The sequence below is a fragment of the Myotis davidii genome, unplaced genomic scaffold (assembly GCF_000327345.1).
Source record: "Myotis davidii unplaced genomic scaffold, ASM32734v1 scaffold879, whole genome shotgun sequence".
NCBI lineage: Eukaryota > Metazoa > Chordata > Mammalia > Chiroptera > Vespertilionidae > Myotis > Myotis davidii.
Genome location: NW_006290148.1, coordinates 123,644 through 140,013, shown reverse-complemented (window position 1 = coordinate 140,013; position 16,370 = coordinate 123,644). Strand labels below are relative to the sequence as shown.

Genomic DNA, 16,370 nt, shown 5'->3' with positions numbered 1-16,370 from the left:
ACCGCCTCCCCACCCAAAGGGCCACCCCAGTGCCACAGACTTTGGGTGTTTTGCACCATCAAATAGAATAACCAGCACCTAGAAATGCTGGAACCTCCGCCCAGATTTGGAGGCAGCATGGAGATGCAGGGCTAGAGCAGCCCCTCCCAAAAAGGCCTCAGACCAGACTCCTCCAGGCTCTCCTGAGAAAAGGATCAGGATGCAGGCCTGGCTGAAGGAGGGGAGCCTGGTAGTGAGGACAACCGACGGGATGGGCTGGGGCTCCACACTGCTGTCTCCTTCTTGTTAATCCTGAACTTTCTTCTTTCAGAATGTGGACATTATCAAGAACCTGAGGAAGCCCTGGACACCATAACTGCCCACTACTGAACCTTTTCCAGACTAAATTGCCTTTGCTCTTGCTTTCTTCTGGCCAATGAACTCCTGCTTCTGCCCTTGCCCATATGCTTAGGTATCACCAAGCCTCTCAGGAAATTACAATCTAGGCCCAACTTCATCCTCAGACAGCTCTGCTTTTAGCAGACCTCAACAACTCAAGCCATGTCCTTGTTATAGTCACAGCCAAAAGACTGTCTAGCTCTGCATGGAGTTTTGTCTTGTTCAATTCTTGCTCTTTAATCAATAAGGTTTCTTTATCCCTGCAGAAGGGGAGAAGAGGCCATTGTGAGACCTCCACTGTCCATTCGACCTTGTCTCTGAGATGCAGTCCTGGTCCTGTGGGAATGAGGCTTGTAAGGCCTTTCTAGAGGAACGGGCTCTTATGTAGCATTTCCAGAGGCAAGGAGAGGGGCCTATGGGCCCATCCTTTTATGGGCAATGTGGCTAGGGGTATAAGATCTTCCTTCTCACACGAGATTTTGGTTCCTGGTTCAGTGTTCTCTGCTTCTACTCCTGCCCCTGTCCTGAAGTTATTTCATTTCCCACATGGATAATACAACCAACACCATGGAGTCCTGAGAACATCATCTCTGAAAATAGTTATCTTTTCTCCTTTTCAACCACCTACTCTCTGCACCTTGTCATTACCTGGAATCTTACCTCCTATATCAAATGTAACTGTCTGACCAGTCACACCTTTCCTCATTATGTCATCTCTCTCAATGTCACTCTGTGATACCTAGCAGCATATCTTTCACATATGAATCACTTAAGTGATATTTATTAAATAAACCATACTAGTTTTTGGACCTCAGTAACACTCAAGTTCATCAATCCCGCCTTTGTCTCCCAATCCATTAGCCAATGTATCCACATTCTAACCTCTTAAAAGCTAATATGCCCTTTAGGCTAGAAGTGAGGCCCTGAGTCTCCCATATAAATACGTTGATCTCTCCTTAAACATAGGGGGACAGAAGGGAGCACATATAATTCACTTTGCAGTTTCAACGTTTATTTCTGATACCAAAACTTGAAAGCACACAAGGTGGGGAGGGCAATAGAAAAGGAACAGCAAATAAATTTATCTTGCATGCCACTTTCAGTCAATACGATGTGGCTCTCTAGATAGCTGTGTTTAAAAGGAATGTGAGGCTTCAGCCGCACTCAGGGGAAAGACTATTGCAACCAATCAGCAATATCTGTGAACATAAGAAAGAAAAAAAATTAACATCAATGATATATATATATATCAAATAGTAAGGAATGTAAATACCAAACAGTGCTTCCCCATACTTCTCTCATCTCCCCATCATGGGTTTACTATGACTCCCAGCTTGTGCACATAAATACATTCCCATGAACCCTACATCTCCCAATGACCCTAGCTGCCCAATCCAAAGTGAAGTACCTACCCAGCATCTCACTCAACCCAGAAGAAACCAATGGCACCAAAGTTGGCAGCAAAGTTGGCACTGGCTGTACCACCAGAGCCAATAATGGGGCCAGTGAAGGTCTGAGGAAATCTGGAACGGGCATTCTGGTGGTATCTGGCCCAGAAGGTAAATGGGATTCTGGACCAAGGATCTCCAAAATCTCCTTCCTCATCCCAGGTCAGTAGCTCAAACTCAATGTCATCCCAGCTCCAAGGCCCAGAAACAGCCTCATCTCCAATCCCCATGCGGGTTCTCGCCTCAGCCCGGGCTTCGGCCTCAGCTGCAGCAGCATCCAGAGCATCCAAGGCCTCATCTGCAGCCTCCATAAACTGGGCAGTCCAGTCGCGAGGGTCTCTTTTTTGAACCTGAGGTGGGAAATAGAAAATAAAACAAAACCCATAATATTATTAGTTAATATGTATGAAGCAATAACTATATATTTAGTGCCCTAGTTTGTTCTACTGTTTGCTTAATAACAACAAATGCCACCAGCATTCACCTACCATGTTCAATACTTAAGATCTCATTTCTGCTCTGGACCATTTATTCCTAGTCAGTCACATCTCACCCCATGACCTATCAAGTTTGGAGCAGTTCCTCTATTACCTCTGCAATGAATCTCAGCACTTTCATTTTGCTAGTCTCATGGTAGGAACGGAGGCCCCAGAGGAACTCATACTCAGGAGGGTTGCTGTTGGGCACTCGTCTATAGTCCAGGTACCTTAGAAAGAGTAAAAGGTCTTTGTTTCTATTAAGGTAGAATGGAACCCATTAATGCATACTAAGTCTAGATTTTGAAACCCCAGAGTTCAGGTACCAACTCCTTCAAGATTCATTCTTAAACACAAAGTGTCTACCCTCTACTACTCAGGCCTTTAAATTCCTGTGTCAGTGCTACTACACTGAATAGTTACCTAGAGCTGCAGGGGAGACTTCTGTAGGGTCATAGAAAGGACAACACTTAATTGCACCCCCTCTGTCACAGCTCTAGCACCAGATTCTTGTAACCTTGTCTGTGAGCCACAGATAGGACATTTTAATGATTATACTGCAGTGCAAAAGCCTCAACCAGGCCCAACCTTGGAGATGTCTACTGTGGGGACATCACCTACAAGAGTATACTCAATAAATACTTCCAAGTGCATATGTGTTTCTGTACATATATGTGTACACACACACACACACACACACATGCATGTAGAGTTAGTGTAAGAAATGAGCATGGGAAGAACTTTCTGAAGCTGACCAGCACACAGAACTCATGAGGACCAGACAAAGCCCCTTAGGCACTACTTACTTTTGCTTTACAAACTCATAAGTGAGAAGTTTCCTCAGATCTCCAAGGAGGGGATGTCTCACCCTGATAGTTAAAAAAAGGAACCTATAATCAGAGACTAAGACATTACCTCCAAAAATGAAAAGAACTTTCCAGCACAGAGGTCAGAGATGAAAAGAAGCAGAGAGTTCAGGACTAGTTCCTCATCCACCCAAGTCACATTCTTGGGTTCTGTACCTCCCCAAACCCCATACAACACCAGTGGCTGATGCAATCCTGGGGCCATCCTCTGTTGTCAAAGGATGGTATAAACAGGCAAGCGATGAGAGCCCAGTCATACCCAGGACGCAGTCCCATCTTGCGTAGTGCCTCCCAGAGGACAGCTGCAATGGGAGGCAAGGGGAGACAAGGGATGGAAAATGAGCATGGAAGTATGGCTGTAACCAACCCCCAGCTGCAGGTCTAGCCACTCACCTTCACTGGCACGGTTGCCATTCATGAAGATAACACCCAAAATCACTAAGAGGAGACCCAGCTTGGGTGTGTCTTTGGTCCTAAGAGAGTACAAAAAGATGATGCTTTCAGCAGCCATTTGCATGAGACACTCCAGGCAGCATCTAGTTTCTCTAATATTCCTCAGCTAGGGTATAATTATACCCCAGCTCTGACCATGACCTGCTATGTGAGCCTGAATCTGAGACGGTGACCCAGTCCCAGAGAAAAAAGCACCACTGAAAGGCAATGCTTCCCTTCCCTTCCCATCTTACGTTCCCAGTATGCCAGCCAGGGACTCAGGTGTACTGATGAGAATATACAGGTGTTCTTCCTTGTCAATTTCCTTCAATTGAATCCCAAATTTCTATAGGGAAAGGAAAACAGACTATGAAATTACAAAATCTAGCATATGCTACCCATCTCAGTCGCTCACCTTCCTGTGAGACTTGTCCTAAAACCCCAGGAGGAATCCCATGAATCTTTGAAACCAAGACTTTTCCCATCATTCCTGTCCCTTAGAAGCTGCCTTCTCACCTTCTCCAAGACAAAGCATGCACGTTCAATGATTTCTGGATAAACATCAGTGTATTCACGGATGATATCCCTCAGCATTTCTGTAGGAGAGAGAAGGGAACACCTGGGCTGAGTAGGGGCCACAGAGCTGCAGTCCCTTTGCTAGCTTTGCTGAGAACACAGGGTCCTCAAGGGTGGAAAAGGAAGAATTAGCCATGGAAGGAGGGGACTGAAAGGGAGGGGACTTTTATATAAACAAAGGGATGTCCACAGAGCATAGGCTGAGGGGAAGGGCAGAGCCCTGGGAGAGGGCACTGGATGCCTACCTGAGCGCTTGATGGGCACCTTTGTGTAATCTTTAAGCATCAAGTACTTGACCAACTTATTCGCCTGGGAAGGGAAAAGGAAAATTTTTCGTTATATTTACAGAAGACCTGGTTGTTATAGGTGGAAGGATGACAAAGAAAAGAGCAAGAGAGGAGAGATGTAGCTGGGGAGTTATAGTGCTTACTCTTTCCTGAAGAAGGGCCACATCTCGGGGCTGTGAAGCACCCATGTTCTGTGGGGCACGTGGGTTAGGAGAGGGACGCAGGTTTGATGAGGGTCGTAGGTTCTGACGTTCAGGTGGAACTGGCCAATTGGTGGGGATCCACTCATGTGGGAGCTGCCAGTCTGTAGGAAGTGGCCAATCGGGTGGCAGTGGCCAGTTGTGTGGTAGCGGCCAGTCAGGATGGCCTTGCCAATCTGGAGGACCCTGCCATCCAGGTGGGTTCTGCCATCCAGGTGGGGCTTGCCATCCAGGTGGATTCTGCCAGGCCAATGGGTTTGGCCAGACAACTGGACCAGGCCAGACAATGGGATTTGGCCAGATCACTGGGCTCTGCCAGATCACTGGGCTCTGCCAGATCACTGGATTCTGCCAAGCAACTGGGTTTTGCCAGGCTAGTGGGGTCTGCCTGGCTGGGGGGCTCTGACGTGCTGGGGGGATCTGCCTGACTGGCTGGTTTTGCCAGCCTGATGGGTTCTGCCAGGCCAATGGGGTCTGCCAGAGCACATTAGGGGGTGCGCAGGGTGGGTTCTGAGTGGTAACTGGAATCGGTGCAGACCTCCAGGTCCCTGCAGGCAGTGGGGCCCGCCTTTGATCCCCACTTCTGTTCTCTTCCACGTTCAAGTTATTTATCTGCATCATCAGAGAGAATGAAGGTCTAGGGTTACCAGTTGTTTCTGTGTCCTCGCCCTATCTATTCCAGGAAGACCCCCTAAAACCCTCACCTGTAGTGACAGCCTGACCCACTAACCAATGGTCACCCTGAGACCTGGGCTTGTTTTTCACTGTCTTCCATGTAGAAGTTTCATCTTTGAATCAGGTCAGGATCAACCCAAGGGTGGGGCCTGAAGCTGCTCTTCTTCCTATGTCCACCACTGGCTCTGCTTGTACCACCCTGGACAGATCACTCAAGTCACTTCACCTCTCTGGGACTTAGTTTCTTTCTCTGTAAAACTGAGACTATGACCCCTAACTGGTATGAGATACCTTGAAGATTTAATGAATGAGATAACCTGTGTGAATGTGCCTAGCTCAAGGCCTAACTCATGGTGGCTACTATCAAAATGTAAACAGAATATATATATTCATGTCTCATCTCCCAATCAGTCTGTGGACACTCAAAGGGCAGGAATTACCATATTCACCTTATCATCCCTTATAATATAGCTGAATACAGGCAGACATATAGATATAGGATTGTCTCTATCTACATATTTATTTCTGTTTTAGAACAAATAACCTCAGAGAAGAAAGGAGAGAACCCAAAGCAAAGTGGAGCTAGCAGGGATCTCACCTTTCGGGTCCTCTTGCCCCGGATTATAGTCCTGGACTCCAGATTCTGAGCCTGGGAACCATCTGCTGATGTCTGTGCAGCTGCACCACCAGATACAGAGATAACTGGCTTGGCCTCTCTGTCAGCCTTGGAAGTAGCCATCTTGGTTTGGTTAACATTCTGAGTCTGGTTATCAGCTGTTGGGGCCTTAGTGATATGATTCCAAGCCTTGAAGGCTGTCTTAGGCCGAGTGTTTGACATTTCACTGGCATTGAGAGACTGAGAGAAATTGTAAGTGGCATTTGGGCCCACCTTAGTCTTGGCATTTTGGGCCTTAAAGGTGATCTCAGATTTGTTGGCAGTTAACTCTTTGGTTGCTGCTTGGGAAAAATCATAGGCAGTATTTGGGCTATTTGGGGTGGCATTCTGGGTCACAAAGGTTGGCTTAGGTGACGTCTCTTTGGCATGAAGAGCCTGAGAGAAATCATAGGCAGCATTTGGGCCTTTTGTGGTAGCATTCTGGGCCCTAAAGGCTGCTCTAGGCCTAGCTGCAGCTGCTGAAACCTGATAATCAGCCGTTGTTGGGGGCTGTGAACTCTGAGGACAAGAATTCTGCCCGAAGGCAGCTGCAGGAGCCTGGTTGGTAGGTGGAGTCTCTGAGATCTGGATGGCCTCCATCAGGGTCTGCATAAGCAAGGTGCTGTCTTCTATAGAGGCCTCAGCCTGAAAACACAGGAGTGGGGGTTAAAATCTCTGGGGCTCCAACGTTAGTGGAGGGGTAGAGGGAGCAGTGCAGGGGACGTGCTGGAAGGTGGCTGGTGCAAAAAGAGGAGGGCTGAGGGAGAGACCTAGACTGCTGGGGAGGAATGCACAGTGGTAACAATGTCTGGTAGGGACTGCAGGGTAGGGGCTGAAGAGGGGTGGGGTAGGAAGAGGAGAGGGGTGGACTTGGAACTGAGGGCTTATCAGTGAGATTAGAGCAGAGCAGTGTGACATGCCTTAAGAACTCTAGACCAGGGTTTTGGTCCCTTAGGAGGAGTTTAGAAGAATTAGTATAGGGGGGAGGGGATTCGCAGGGAGTGGGGAATGCAGAAGAAAGGGAATGTGGAGGTGGATGGTTGGGGGAGGGAGCGGCAGAATGCTCTACAAACATCAGGACTATGGGGGAAAAAAGGCTCCTTATCCAACCGCATTCTCTGGGCACATTGCCCTGACTACTAACAGGGTCTCCCCTTTCTCTGGGCAGGGACTGATGGCTGAAAAGGGATGCCCTTCCCCCCTCGATAAACCCTGAGAATTTAAAGACAAGGGATTCTAGGCACCTAGAGGGCAAATCGGATCCTGGAGTTTGGGTGTTCAAAGCGGCCCAGAGGTAACTGCTGGGGAAATGGGGAGGGGCGTAGGAGTTAGATATCTCACCTGGAAGCCGAGGAGGCCCGCACCACAGTCCATTTTCTGAGCCATGGCTCCAGTCCCTCTGGCAAGAGCAGAGCCTGGGGAGTGTTGGGGAGGAGCCGGACGTTATACTATGGAGGGCAAATAAGAGAAACCAAATTTGGGGATGGGGTGTTTGGGATTTGATTGTGGGGACGGATGAGCTGCTGAATGTTAGGGGAACGGGCTGGATCAATGTGGGAAAAGTAAAGTGTCCAGAAGGAAGTTGTGAATCCCGAGAAGCTACTGAAGGAGCGAAGCTTCACATCAGGGTTCGGAAAGCAGATAAGAAGTTTGAATCTACAGGGATTGGGTTTGGGAGCCGCATTTGAGAAACTGAATGTAGGTTTCCAATGAGAAGAATCGTGTTAACAGTAGAGATTGAGGACCAGAAATCTGCAGAGATTTTGAACGATGCGAAGGATTCAGAGAGAGAACAGGGGTTCTGAATACAGGAGGATCAGGTGAGGGGTGTGAATCAGGGTTTGGGGAGTGGAACAGGGATTAGAATCCAGGGTAAAGGGATCGGGATGAAAATGGGGGGCCCGCACCAGGGGGCAAATGCCCTGTCTGGGGGCTAATTCTCACCTTGCCTCAGGCCCCAACCCTAACCCCCTCGTGGCCTCCCTTCTTCACGACTCAGAGAATCGGGATTGCAGGGATCGGTTCTCTGCAACCGCACCCGCTCCTTGTCCAGGAGAAAATGCCAGCGCGGCAGATAGGACGACCCCGCCTCTTTTCCTAATATACCACCCACCGCCTCACCAGGCTCAGCGCATGCGCAAGAGCTGACAGACCAAATAAGAGTCCCGCCCGCTTTCCCAACAAAAGCCTCGTTCTGAACACCATTATGCGCATGTGCAGCGGGAGGCAGTCCCGCCCCTTTGCCAACACACCAAGCCGCCACCAACCAGTCTACAGTATACAACGGCCCCTCCCCTACCGCTATATCCCCTCCTCAAAACAGATGCTCTGTGCCTCTAAGTCCCACCCCTTGCCCTACACACTGGCCCCCTATCCTTTCCGCAATGCGTCTGGATTCTATCCCTCTCTTCTTTAGGCTCCTCCTGTCAGGTCGCATGCATCTCCACCCCCTTGCCTAGCACCACGTAAAAGTTACTATTAAGGAGGTCTCTGTATGGGGTCTCTAATTGCAACAAGTGCTAGGCTTTGTGACACAAGAAAAGAAATGTCCAGAGATGATACACTATTGGAAGGAGAAAAAATCTATGGTCTCCACGTGACTCTCTATGACCTCCCTCCCCCGCCCCCCGGCCCGCTTTAACTGCTCCCAGACTTTTGAATATCATCAGCTTCTTTCCTGCCTTTTGTGCAGCCCCAGGCATGGACTTACCATGTGTGTGAAGGGTGCAGCTTCTACATTACAGTATGATCTGTACTGGGGCTTGTTTTCCTCTCACAGCAGCCCTGGGAAGTGAAGGTCCCAATTTTACAGATCAAGACGCACAGACACGTTGCATGCATGAGCTAGTAAACAGAAAATGCAAAATGTGGGCCTGGGTCTTCCTGACTCCAAAAACACACGTTCCACTAGTGCTGGCCTAAAAACTGAGGCACCCTGCTCCCCTCTTCAGTTTCAGCACCAGCTCCACACCCACCTCCACCGCCTGTCAATATCTGCCCCAAACAAGCAAGGTTTGTATTCTCTGAGACCTAAACTCAGACTCTGCAGGCAAAAGGACACAGGTAAAGGACCCCAGCCCCATCCCTGCCTACTCCACGTGAGTCTACCCTATAGCAGACTTTTTCTACCTCCAATAGTGTTTCCTCTCTGGCCATTCCTTTTCCTGGACCTTGATGTAGATGAGTTTGCAGGCGCCTAGCACTTGTTGCAATTACAGATGCCCCACAGAGACCTCCTTAATAGTGATTTAAGTGGTGCGAGACAAGGTTATGCCAACGCATGCAACCCGATAGCAGGGGAGGGATAGAGGTGAGATACTCATTGTGGAAAAGGTAGGGAGCTAGTGTATGGGGCACAGGATGATACTATTATTGCTCTTTAGGACTTACTCCCACTGTCAGGCCTTTTCCTGAGTGGCACAAACACGCTGCCCCTGAGGCCTTCCTGGTGCCCACTGGAGCAGCCAGGACAATCAGGCACCGTGTGTCTGAGCCATGGCAAGCCCCGATTCAGAGCAAATGTTTGTCCTGCTTCCTTCCAGGGCTGGGCCTCAATTCCTGGGATGAAGTGCTGGCCAGCCTGTCACTAGCAGTGTGAGCCCACTCGGGTCACTCCACGTGTCTGAATCTGGCATCCCAATATGCAAAATGGGAAGTGCAAGGAGCACTTTGCTGGGGTCCTAACCACAGACAAGGACACACATGCTGCTGTCCTTCCAGAATGACTGGAGAGACTAGCCAAGGCAGAAGAGGATACAGACATGTCAGGTGACCCAAACTGAACTGATACTTTCTGAAATCCAAGGCAGATCTCTCAATTTCACATTTGTTCTGGCATCAGCTCCTTTCAGGAGTCTGCATAGGAAAGGAAGCTAATGCCAGGAAAGACCACAGCATTTGGTCCCCAAGGGCCAGCATCAGTTCTGCCTGGCTGGATGACTTTCCTCATCTGTTGCATAGCAACGTCCCCTGTCAGCTGCCTGTTTTTCCTCAGTACTTCCTCTGTAGAGTGTCTGCAGTGGGACGTGATCAGACTCAGGAAAGGAGGTCAGAAACACCATTTTCTATGCTACCTGCTTCCTTATCTGTGCCTCTAGTCTGGACTTGGCCTATGAATCCTAGATCCATAATCCAACAGCCAACCTCACTTCTCCAATTGAATATCTCTTGGTATGTTATTTTTAAAATAAATCTATTGGGGTAACATTGGTTAATAACATGTAAATTTCAGGTTGGTAGTATTTTCAAAATTGACAGCTTACAAACTGATTCCTTTGTATATATCCTCCTTTACACCAATATTGTGCATTTCTCCTTTAGTCATATCTTTCTATCCCCTTTAGAATAAAAACCTTTTTGAGAGATGGATTTTTGTTTGTTTAATTCATTGCTGTATCCTCAGGACCTAGAATGATGTAAGGCATATTTATATGCTCCAAAATATTTGTGTAATGAATGAATGAACCCCACTTTTGGGGGCCAGATGTAAGCTGGCAAGGTCCTTGCACCTGAAGGGGCTAGCAAGGCTGGGACCCTTACCCACACAGTTTTCCCAGACTTGTTTGGATGGCGATTATCAGTAGAATGAGAGCAACATTTGTAGAATGAGAACAGCCTTTCATAGCTTACTATGAAAGTCTGTAACTATTTACTGAGATATGCTGTACTGAGAACTTGTCCTTCTGCTATGTCTTTCCCTTAGAGATTAAGAGGAACAAAGAATACATTCCTCTTGACAGACCTCCTATTCAGTGTGTTGTGTATAAATAGGATTGTATAGCTAATAAACTCGCTTCAGTTCATCGAGAGAGCTGGAGTCCTCCCTACCCCGCTTTCCTGTCTTTCTTTCTTTTCTCAATTCCTACCTCCCTGCCTCAGCCCTGCTCAACTTTGTCAGGCTGGCCCTGACACCCCACCATCCACCCCATTGCTCAAGCAAAAAACCTGAGAGGCAGGTAAACTTTTTTCCCCTGTGATGGATCACTTACTTTTTCTCATTTACATATAATTCATATTAATCGTTAAAAATCAAACAGTATCTACATATTTTAGAAATTAAGTGAACATCACTCTCAATCTCACCACCTTGAGATAACTATTAAGATTTTGATGCTATTATTTAAAATAATGCTTCATGCATACAAAGTAGGTTTACAGTTATTTGTATGGAAAAAATACAAGAATTCATAAATAATAAAAAATAAACCATTTTGTGTACTCACAACTGTAAACCTTCTTATGTCCCTTCCTGTATATATTCTTATATGCATGGGATTATATTACATATGCCATAAATTTGCTAATAGCACTTTTGCTTAGTACCCCCGCTCCTTTCTTTCACCTGTCAGATGTGCATTTTTAACAACCATTTTTATACCCTTCCATATTCAAAAAGTCATGTTTTTTGAGAATCAAGATTATATGCACTTTCAGAGGGGGTTGCGGGGCTGGGTGAAAAAGGTGAAAGGATTGAGAAAAAAAGATTATATGCACTTTAATGCACCTGATTTATCTTAGTTAAAGCTAGCCTACCCGTGGCTCATTCTTTTACATTGCTGCATAATATTCCATGATAAGGATATACCACATTGTATTCAACCATTACCCCACTGATGGCCATTTGTTTTATTTTCAGGATATTTTTTGGCACATACAAACAACATTGTGATAAAATATTTGTATATCTATTCTTATATTTTGATGCTTAAGGTTTATTATTCCCATGACACCAAATGTCTGGGAGTAAGATTGACATACTCCACAGCACTTGGTATTATAATCTTTCCAAGTTCTTTGGCAATCTGTTGTGTGTCTCACTGGTATCTCCTTGGGGTTTTAATTTACATTTCTGATAAGTAAGTAGTGGAACACATTCCTATATTAATGGACCTATTAAATTTATTTTGTAAAGTACTTGTGTAAATCTTTTACCTATTTTCTTGTGTCTTTATTTTACTGGCTTTTAGGACTTCTTTTTAAAAAAAATATATTTTATTAATTTTTTACAGAGAGGAAGGGAGAGGGATAGAGAGTGAGAAACATCAATCTGCTGCCTCCTGCACACCCCCTATTGGAGATGTGCCCGCAACCCAGGTACATGCCCTTGACCGGAATTGAACCTGGGACCATTCAGTCCGCAGGCCGACGCTCTATCCACTGAGCCAAACGGGTTAGGGCAGGACTTCTTTATACAGTCCTACAGATGCTTATTGAAAACCTGTTAGGGCTAGATGTATTTCCATTGTTTTCACATTTTAGTAAAGTAATATGTTGTGTATATTCTATTACATAAAAGTTCTAACTGCAAAAACCACAAAGGCCTGTTATTCACATTTTTCACATTCCCTTTGCAGTTAAGAGAATATGATATAGGATTTACCAATATGGCAGGGTCCTGAAGACCGCCCCTGGTTTCAGTGATTTGCTAGGACTCACAGAACTCAGAAAATGGTTTTATATTCATGGCTATGGTTTATTAAAGTAAAAGGATTCTGATTTAAATCATCAAAGGCACATAGGGCGTAGTTCAGGACAAGACCAGGCGTGAGCTTCCAGTTGTCCTCTCTCAGTGGAGTTGTATGGTCAGTGTTTAAATCTCCCAACAAGATGTGTGATAACCAGGGAAACTCACCTGAGCCTTGGTACCCAGGATTTTACTAGGGGTCAGTCACACAGAAATGGAGCACCTGCATGGCTGACCTTAGTTACTCAGTCTCCAGCCTATGCAGAGATCAAACTAATACTGCAAGGTCCAAGGCCCCATTATAAATCACATTGTTGACATCAACTATCTGGTGTGGTCTAAAGCCCCAGGTGAACAAAGACACTTGAATCAGGTAGGATGGTCCAAGGTTTAGAGGTTATCTCCTAGGACTTTGTCAAGGGCCAGACTTTTCTTTTGGATGTGCACATGTTTTTGTGTAATGCACAGGATTTGAACACCCCAGGACTGCTGAGTCAACTCTTTTATTGTACAAACAGTTGTAATTCCAACCTAACACTTGGTCAGAAAGGAATGATTCAAAGATGTAAAGATGGAATTCAATGCCATATCTGTGGTAGTAGGAGCATGAGCCACTAGAAAATCCAGTATCTAGGAACAGCATTGGAAGCAAGGCCAAGGGCAGCATCCCCTATCCAGTGTTTAGTGGTGGCACTAATGGCATCCAACTGGCTAATACTTGAAACACAGCTGAGCTAGTTGTTCTTAGCAAATTAGTTTCTTAATTCTACTACTTTAAAACAATTTTTAGAAACTTTCCTAACCCCCATAATTGATAGTATTAAGAGGTGGGATTTTGGAGGTGCTTATGTCATGAGGATGGAACCCTCATGAATGGAATTAGTGTCTTATAAAAGAGGCTTCAGAGAAATATCTGGCCCCTTCCACCATGTGAGAAGATGCCAGCTATGACCCAGGAAGAGGAACCGCACCAAATGTCACCACAACACTGTTTTGATCTTGAATTTTTCCGTTTTCCAGAACTATGAGAAATAAACTTCTGTTGTTAAATATGGCAGCCCATATTTTGTTGTAGCAGCCCAGATGGATTATAAATTCTATTTTGATTTACCTATAATGTTTTTGAGTATATAGCTTTGCATGAACTTTTATAGTGGTTGGTATTGGTATCACATTATTATAGGTAATGTGTAACAGTCCACTCGAGTCAACACAATACCAGTTTAGTTAAGTATAGAAAAACCTCAACTCTGCTTACATGTTTTTACCCTAACTTAGAATATAATTTATATTAAATTATGTATCATATATATATAATTGTCTTCAATATTTCCTCTACATACATTGGGAACTGCAGACAGTGCTATAATTGTTGCTTTAATCATAAAACATAATGTAGATAACTCAAGAGGAAGAAGAAAGTATTATGTTTATCTATATTTTACTCTTTTTTGTTTTTTTTCCCAATGGTTCAAGATTCTTTTAAAAAATCATTTCCTTCCTTTTTTCTAGAAATTCCTTGAGACATTCTTTTAGGATAGGTAGGCTGGTGACATATTCTTTTAGTTTTCCTTCTTCTGAAAATGTCTTAATTTTCTCATCATTACTGAAGAATATTTCCACTGGGTATATAATTCCAGTTTGACAGGTCTTTCCTTGCAGCACTTGAAAAATGTCATGGCCTCCATGATTTCTAATGAGAAATCTGCTGTCATTGGTTCGGTGTTCTATAGGTAAAACTGTCATTTCTCTCTGGTGGCTTTCAAGATTTTTTATTTCTATCTTTAGCTTTCAGAAGTTTTCTCTTGGTGTGAATTTCTTTGACTATCCTATTTGAAGTTTGCTCGGCTTCTTGGATCTATGGGAAATATTCAGCTTCTTTTTCAGTCCTTCTTCTCCTGTGACTGTGATGACCCCTATGTTAAATCTTTCATAATAGTCTGAGTCTCCAAGGCTCTTCATTTTTGTCAGCCTATAAATTTCTATTTTGGTCAGATTGGGTAATTTCTATTGTTCTATCATCAATTTCACTGATGTATTCTTCTGTCATCTTATTCAGCTCTTGTGCTCATCTACTGAGGTGCTTTTTGAATTTCACTTATTGGATTTTTCATTTCTTAAATTTCTTTTTAATTCTTCTTTATGTCTTCTATTTTTGGAGATTTTTCTATTTCTTTGCTGAGACTTTCTATTTTTTTCATTTGTTCTAAGAATGCTTATAATTGCTCATTAAAACAATTTTATGATTGCCATTTAAAAACCCTTGTTAGATGACTATAATATCTGTGTCATCTTGGTGTTGGTGTGTGTTGACTGTCTTTTTCATTCAAGTTGTGATTACCATAGTTCTTGATATAATAAATGTTTTTCAATTAAATTTGGATATTTTACTTATTCTATTATGAAGATCTGGATCCTATTTAAATCTTCTGTTTTATCATATGTGGGTGGAGGTTCACATTTTCATTCAGCCTCCACTAACACTTGGGATGGAGGGAATCCTTTTTACTGAGGGCTAGGTGAGATTTCCAACTCCATGTAAGCTGACTAGGAGAGACCTGGGTGCCTAATTACATAATGAATGGGTGTCATTGTTAGTCTGAATGGTGATGAAAGTTCTTACTCTTCACTAGGCCTTCTTTTCACATCACCCCATTGATTAGGGAGAGGAGCATCCCATTTAGCATCCATTAGAAGTGTAAATCCAGGCTCCCTAGATGGTCTATAACACCATGAGCAGTGAGCTGTTCCCACTTCCCATTTGCCCTTCTCTGACACTCTGTCAAGGGATTGGAGAACTCATTAAGACTGGCAAGGGTAGAAGTATAGGGTCTCTGGTTGGCTTTTGCTGGCAGAAATGGGGACATAGTTTTCCCTCTGGTATTTAGCTTGAGTAAAGCAGTTGTTGTCTACATTTTTTTTTTTTTTTGGTCATGCTATACTCTCTTTATATTTTGGATATATAGAGAGTAGACTTATGTTGGGGCCCTTTTTTGTTTCTGTACTTTGGTGTTGTCAGTTTTCCAGCTTCTCTAGCATCTGGCCTGAGATATATATGGTAAAAAGAAAACCCAGGGAAGTCACCATCATGTTGCTCCTTGGGGTCCAAGTTCCCTAGACAGTATGCCATCTTACTCCATCTTTCAGGTTTTTTCTCAATTTTGGTTTATGTATATTGCCAGGGATAAAAAGGGGGAAAGTACATCTATGCCATTTACTCTTTCCTGCTACAAGCGTAAGTCCTCAATTTCAGTGCTTTATAAAAAATATATTGGGATTTCTAATGTATAATCATACTGTAAGAAAAGTAATTCATTTGATCACTTCTTTTACAATATATATAGCACTTATTTTGTTGTCTTAAATGATTTGATGAGACATCAATTATACTATTGGGTCATAATCTTAATAAGTAATATCCTTTCTTTTTCCTAAAATGACTTTACAATTTCACTTAAAATGTTTATTCCTTTTTATAGTCTTTTTAGCATAATATTTAGTAGTTCCTTTCTCTTCCTATTTTACTTACAATTATTCATAATGCCGCCTTCTGCCTTATTCCTAAATACAATCTTCTCTTTCTGTTGAGTCTACCATCTTAAGCATACTTTGATTCCATTCTATTCTCTTTTCGCCATCTTGTTGTTAGAGAAAGCTTGAAAAGAAGGAGAAATGCAGAGAGAAAAGTGAAAAAAAGAGGGGATGAAGAGAAATGGAGGGAAGGAGGAAAAAAGAAAATGGAGATACTAGTACAAGAAAAAATGAATGAAAATAGCAGTTGAATTATAAGGGGGAATAGATAGTGGAGAAAGAATAGATACTAAATTGAAATGAAAAAAGTATGAGAAAAGAGAATAAGACAGAATGAAGAAAGGAGATGAGATATAGGATAAAAGTATGTGATAGGGCCCTAT

At 44.0% G+C, this 16,370-nt stretch overlaps 1 protein-coding gene across 2 annotated transcripts; it reads right to left on the bottom strand.

Annotated features, from left to right (window-relative positions):
• Positions 1–1,368: 1,368 nt before the first annotated feature.
• Positions 1,369–8,108, bottom strand: MAGED1 (MAGE family member D1). Of its 2 annotated transcripts, none has more exons than XM_006763206.2 (13): positions 7,938–8,108; positions 7,335–7,441; positions 5,937–6,638; positions 4,607–5,275; positions 4,422–4,485; positions 4,117–4,196; positions 3,855–3,946; positions 3,562–3,641; positions 3,428–3,470; positions 3,109–3,171; positions 2,418–2,532; positions 1,791–2,176; positions 1,369–1,577 (listed from the first exon to the last, which is right to left on the bottom strand). In XM_006763206.2, the coding sequence occupies exons 2-12, from the start codon at positions 7,377–7,379 to the stop codon at positions 1,799–1,801; spliced, it is 2,331 nt and encodes a 776-aa protein (XP_006763269.1). In that variant the 5' UTR covers positions 7,380–7,441; positions 7,938–8,108; the 3' UTR covers positions 1,369–1,577; positions 1,791–1,798. The 2 variants fall into 2 exon arrangements, with proteins under 2 accessions (XP_006763269.1, XP_006763270.1); XM_006763207.2 differs by having other exon boundaries at positions 7,335–7,408.
• Between the last annotated feature and the right edge of the window lie 8,262 nt (positions 8,109–16,370).